Below are 6,000 nucleotides of genomic sequence, written 5' to 3' on the forward strand. Positions count from 1 at the left end.
GGGATGATGGTGTTGATGTGAGCCATGACCAGTCTTTCAAAGTATTTAATGGCTACAGATGTGAGTGGTACCTTCACAAGTGCTCATTGTGTCCAGGATGTGGACGTGATGTGTATTCCTGCTAAATTGTGAACTAGCTACTGTATGCATGGAAGTCGCCAACATTCTTTAACATTTTCCACATTGTTATCTCCTCATCTGCGTTACATTTCTCTTATAAAACTTTGTGCTGAGGCAATATCTCTAGATAAAGTGATGTAGAATTGATAATAAAAACATTGACACCAATTTCAATTGTATATAAAAGGTGACTTTAGGAAGCACTATAATAACCAGTAAAAACGCCCTTCACTTTACACTGTCAAACAAAATAACAATATACAGTAACATTTCCAGTCCCCAAGCTTCCTTTGTTTAAATAAATAAAAAATACTTTTTATTTATTTAAGACAGGACCAGCAAAGTAAAAAACCTTCTCACAATTCTATATTACAACAGCACTGCTCTACCCTAAAATATCGGGGAAACAATGCTTAGTTAGCACAACAGCCAAAGTGACAAGGTCGGTCCTCAGAGTAAGAAAGACATAACTAATAATGTATAAAATGGCAGTTCTGATTCCAAATTCCACTTCAGTCAACAGAACTAAGGATCTCTGATCCCAGTCTCATCACTGTGGAATAGAAAAACACAGCATCTATATAGTCCCTGTGTCTGGTCTGAACGTGCAAAGATTCCGTACCGCTTTAATGTGGAGAAAGGGATATGAATTAGGGACACTATCCCATCTGAAGTCCAGTCAGGAGAGGGGGGAGAAAGACAAAGAGATGGAGATGAAGAATAATGTAGTCCAGCAGAACCACTGCCCTCCTTCCTCCCTCTATCTTTCCATGGTTCCTTCCTGGAGAGAGAGAGAGCTGGGTTAGTGTCCTCTCTCTGGTCTCCCATATGAATATGATTTTACACCACGTGTACCGCTATGTTCTGCTCAGCCCCTGCAGTCCTGCTGCTTTGTCTTCCAGTCTTTTATTGTTTTATCTGCAATCTGATGATGATATGACAGGAAGATGAGCCAGCTCCAACTCAGGGAGAGACGTCTTCTCTTCTTCTGCATCAAAGCATACCAACACAGAACACAGATCCTTTAACGTTAGACCTGCTTCCTTTAACCCTTAACCCCACGTCCACTGGCCATCCCTCAACCACATACACACGCATGTACGCAGGCTCACACACACACACACACATACACGCACAAAGCACTTTATCAAAATCTTCAACAAACCAACGTTACTGCTCATACTCAGTCAATGTCCTCCATCCCAGCTTCCACTCAGAGGAACAGCAGTACAGGTATCCAGACAGTAACATATAACTAGGGGTTATACAACATGACACAGTGCTTTCATTCAGACTGATATCATATATGAAGCTCATGTTCAAGTGGAAGAAGAAGTCTACAATAAATACTTAGCAATAATAGTCTACACAGCAAGGAGTTGATCATCATAACAGTTCTGAGAGTCTGAGTCAGTGTTCTTCATCATCATTAAGGCTCCCATACAGTAGGTCTGTTACATAGGCCTGTTCAGATACACTGAGGAGTCTCCATGCTCTATATGGTCCAGAGAAACCTGTTGAAGGCTCACTATTAGGTGTGAGTTACTACTTACATTTTACATTTTAGTCATTTAGCAGATGCTCTTATGCAGAGTGACTTACAGGAGCAATTAGGGTTAAGTGCCTTGCTCAAGGGCACATCGACTGATTTTTCACCTAGTCGGCTCGGGGATTCAAAACAGTGACCTTTTGGTTACTGGCCCAACGCTCTTAACCGCTAGGCTACTTGTCGCCCTACTACTATGCTACTGTACCCCTTCACCCTGAAATCCACCATCCACCTCCTCAAACCAAAAAACTACACATCACACTTCCTTATGATGTCACTTCCTTTATGCAGGTAAGTCCTCTCTTTCATCCTTTCTTCCACGTCTTCGTGTTCTCTGTTAGAAGTGTTCTTATAAGCACTGCCAGCGACAATTAGCTGTTGGTTAAATAACACCAATAATACTGTATAGCTGGAACAATTATTACTGCTATACTGTGCAATGAAATAGGAAGGAGGGAGGATTTGGGGGAGTTGGTTGGATATGAGGTTCCAGTTCTCAGGCGTTTGGGGGTGAGTCCTCTGGCTCAGAGGACAGTTACGGGGGTGCATGATGTTTTTAGGGGTTTCTCCTCTCAACTCTGCTGGCCCGGGCCAGTGCGTCCAGAAGCCCTGCTGTTGAGACCGTGCTGGCTGATGGAAGGAGAGGACTGGGTCTTCCGGAGGTAGCCCTCGCGCCCTCCTCGGCCCTCCCCGATCCCGCTCATCACGCTAGCCTCTATCTTCTCCAGGTCATCTGTCTCTGCCCTCATCTTGGCCTGGAGCAGGTTGATGTACGTCTCGTACCGACTCTTCTGCAATGGAGAGAGAGGGGGAATGAAGATAATGTGACTATAAATATGCATATATCAGACTCATTTAACACAGCTATTACACAATGCTCCCCTACAGAGAGTAAGAGGATTCATGACAAATGAACTCATGATGGGGATATAGGACATTGATATTGTGATTCTGTCACAACTATAACGCAACAACACAACAACAGCACATCTATTTGAAATTTACCCAGACCTATGCAGAGAGAGAGAGAGAGAGAGAGAGAGAGAGAGAGAGAGAGAGAGAGAGAGAGAGAGAGAGAGAGAGAGAGAGAGAGAGAGAGAGAGAGAGAGAGAGAGAGAGAGAGAGAGAGAGAGAGAGATGCAACGTCTCCTTTAAGATAAACTATACATATTACGCAAAGGTGTGTCGGCCAGAAGACCTGTAGCCTCTCTCCCTCTCCCTCTCTCTCTCACTCTCTCTCTCTCTCTCTCTCTCTCTCTCTCTCTCTCCTCTCTCACTCTCCCTCTCTCACTCTCTCACCTCATATATGAGGTAGTGCTCTTTGATTCGGTACTCCTCCCACTCTCTGCTCTTGGGAGAAGGCGAGGGCGGGCTCTTCCTGTGCTCCTCCACCTCCACACTCATCTGCTTCAGCTTCCCCTCGTGAGACTGCAGCTGATCCTCCTGCACCAATCACAGCAACTCATCAACCAGCAGGTACCAGTAACAGCCAATCACATAACACAATCAATTTAGGGTGCACTATGCTATATTTGTGGCTGTGTGTGTACCGAATGTGTGAGAGAATGTGTGTGTGCATCGTGCATGTGTGTGATTGTATGAACACACACACACATGAGCTAATGTTTGTGTGTGTTTGTGTGTGTGTGTACCTGGCTTAGCCGGGTGGAGGAGGAGGGCAGTAGAGGTCTACAGAACGTCTTCATGGAGCCGATGGCAGCAGGGAAGGCCGGAGCGGAGAATAGAGCTGCTACCAGGTTAATACGGAATATCCACGACATCATCTCCTCCTCACTCCTACAGAGAGAGAGAGAGAGAGAGAGAGAGAGAGAGAGAGAGGGAGAGAGAGAGAGAGGGGTAGGGAGAGAGAGAGAGAGGGAGAGCGAGAGAGAGAGCGAGAGAGAAAGAGGGGTAGGGAGAGAGAGAGAGAGAGAGAGAGGGGTAGGGAGAGAGAGAGAGAGAGACAGCGAGGAGAGAGAGAGAGAGAGAGAGGGAGAGCGAGAGAGAGAGAGAGAGAGAGAGAGAGAGAGCGAGAGAGAGAGAGAGCGAGCGAGCGAGATAGAGAGAGAGAGAGGGAGAGCGAGAGAGAGGTAGGGAGAGCGAGAGCGAGAGAGAGAGAGAGAGCAAGAGAGAGAGGTAGGGAGAGCGAGAGAGAGAGAGCGAGAGAGAGGTAGGGAGAGAGGGAGAGCGAGAGAGAGAGCGAGAGAGAGGTAGGGAGAGAGAGAGGTAGGGAGAGAGGGAGAGCGAGAGAGAGAGAGAGGTAGGGAGAGAGGGAGAGCGAGAGAGAGAGAGAGGTAGGGAGAGAGGGAGAGCGAGAGAGAGAGCGAGAGAGAGAGAGGTAGGGAGAGAGGGAGAGCGAGAGAGAGAGAGTTATGTGTCTGTGTGTGCTCAGTTGGTAGAGCATGGCGCTTTCAGTGCCAGGATAATGGGTTCAATTCCCGGGACCACCCGTACGTAGAATGTATGCATGTATGACTGTAAGTCGCTTTGGATGAAGCGTCTGCTAAATGGCATACATTATTATATTATGAGAGCGAGTATGCCACAAGTTGCAACAAAATATCTAAAGGCTAATAATATTTGGCTAATAATAACGCCACATTTCTGTACATCAAGTCAGTTATCATTGCGTGACAAAATAACCTAGTGCATTAGGGGACATAAAGCTTGTTCCCATTAACAGGCCTACCCTACAGGCCAGAGTAGCAGAGGTCTTACGGTGCCTGCAGCAGGAACACCCTCCAGTCAGAGGTCTTTAGTTTGAGGACGTTGGGTCTTTTGCTGTAGTCTGTAGCGCGGGTGGCTAACGCATGGTGGATACGCACAGCGTTCTTCAGGTCCCCCTCACACAGCTCTGCATCAGCCTTATACTCATCCTGTCAACAGGGGGAGACACACACATATAAAGTCGTCAGAGAGCTCCTACTACTGTGGATGTGTGTGTGTGTGTGTGGGAGAGAGAGAGTGACACACACACACACACATACATGCAGCTGAGCTACCACTGCTGCATCCTACTGCAGTGGTAGAAGTCTGTTTCTATGGTAACGGAGAGGTATCTGGTACCTTCTGTAGATAAAGGATCATCCCCTTTAGAACCGCATAGAACTTCTTCCAGCCTCGCCGTCCTCGTGGGGCTAGAGAGAGAGAGAGAGAGAGAGAGAGAGAGAGAGAGAGAGAGAGAGAGAGAGAGAGAGAGAGAGAGAGAGAGAGAGAGAGAGAGAGAGAGAGAGAGAGAGAGAGAGAGAGAGAGAGAGATACGGAGAGAAAGTGAGACAACCGTTATTTCTAAACTTGTTTAAATCCCAATAACTGACGACTCATGCATTAAGAAATTCCCTTCCAACCTAGCCTAAGCCAATCTATGTGTGTGTGTGTGTGTGTCCTCACTGCGTTTGCCGTCCATGTCTGCGTGGCTCTTGCGGGTCAGGACACCATGTTTATAGGTGACGGCGTTGGGTAGGATGGGGATGGCGATGAAAGGGTTATTGCCATCCGTTACCCTGGCAACCCCCCTCTTCCCCCCTCCCTCACACTGCTCCTCCACCAGCTCCGATAGACTCTTCCTGAACTCCTCTTCCTCACTGCAATACATCAGACTTCAGATATAACATAGGACACACACACACACACACACACACACCTGAGAAGGGATACTCACATTGCCCATTCAAGCTTCTCGTTCTTTATTGAACTATACAGCACCTAAACAGGAAGAGGAAGTGAAGAAATCAAAACGGTGGGAGAGAAAACTCACATCTCATTGAACTGGATCAGTAATGCCAACTTTGGAATCTGACCAAATGTACATTAGTAAGGCAAAGCCATATTAAGGAGCCTAGTTGAAGTGTTATCATCAATATTGTCCTTGCATTGATTACCGTACCTTTAATAGGTCTTTAGGGAAGTCTTTGCCATCGTTTAGGCCGTCCAGATTACTGATGAACTGCTGGCAAGACATCTTCTTCCCAATGTTCTGGACAAGAGAGACAGAGAACGAAACAGACAATTAGGCTGAATCCTAAATTACTCCCTTCCCTTTCCCTCAGCCCTGCATTCTCGCTCACCTCCGCCTTATGCATAAGTGTCCCAAAGCTGAGGGAGTGAAAATTATTGAGGGTGTAGTGACACACGTGACCCTCCGATAACCCAGCAAGGCTGCAGGTTTCAGAGCAAAGTGCTATCCTGACACGCACCACGATATGTTTGGAGTTCGCGCAATTTAATACAAAATAATGTAGAGGCTTGCCTAATTATATGACACATGCATTTGTTTATGTCTGATTTCAAGAAGTGACACATGTAACAGATGAAATGGCCTATACCTCAAA

General features: G+C 46.5%; 1 protein-coding gene and 1 long non-coding RNA gene across 3 annotated transcripts in view; both read right to left on the minus strand.

The window, feature by feature from the left end:
* Positions 1-288: 288 nt before the first annotated feature.
* On the minus strand, positions 289-1,741 carry LOC121545883. The gene is made up of 2 exons (XR_005996307.2): positions 976-1,741; positions 289-901 (listed from the first exon to the last, which is right to left on the minus strand). It is a non-coding gene; the product is annotated as an uncharacterized LOC121545883 (long non-coding RNA).
* Positions 1,742-2,181: 440 nt separating this feature from the next.
* The window catches only part of LOC121539853 (PH and SEC7 domain-containing protein 2-like), a 34,366-nt gene continuing 30,547 nt past the window's right edge, over positions 2,182-6,000 (minus strand). Inside the window, exons 8-15 of one of the 2 annotated variants that reach the window (XM_045207078.1) lie at positions 5,556-5,646; positions 5,331-5,374; positions 5,060-5,253; positions 4,736-4,806; positions 4,388-4,545; positions 3,322-3,466; positions 2,969-3,112; positions 2,182-2,460 (exon numbers count right to left, since the gene is read on the minus strand). In XM_045207078.1, coding sequence (XP_045063013.1) covers positions 2,242-2,460; positions 2,969-3,112; positions 3,322-3,466; positions 4,388-4,545; positions 4,736-4,806; positions 5,060-5,253; positions 5,331-5,374; positions 5,556-5,646 — 1,066 coding nt within the window. In that variant the 3' untranslated portion in view covers positions 2,182-2,241. The remainder of the gene's footprint in view (positions 2,461-2,968; positions 3,113-3,321; positions 3,467-4,387; positions 4,546-4,735; positions 4,807-5,059; positions 5,254-5,330; positions 5,375-5,555; positions 5,647-6,000) is intronic. The other variant, XM_041848510.2, reaches the window with a different exon arrangement.

Source organism: Coregonus clupeaformis, chromosome 3 (assembly GCF_020615455.1).
Source record: "Coregonus clupeaformis isolate EN_2021a chromosome 3, ASM2061545v1, whole genome shotgun sequence".
NCBI lineage: Eukaryota > Metazoa > Chordata > Actinopteri > Salmoniformes > Salmonidae > Coregonus > Coregonus clupeaformis.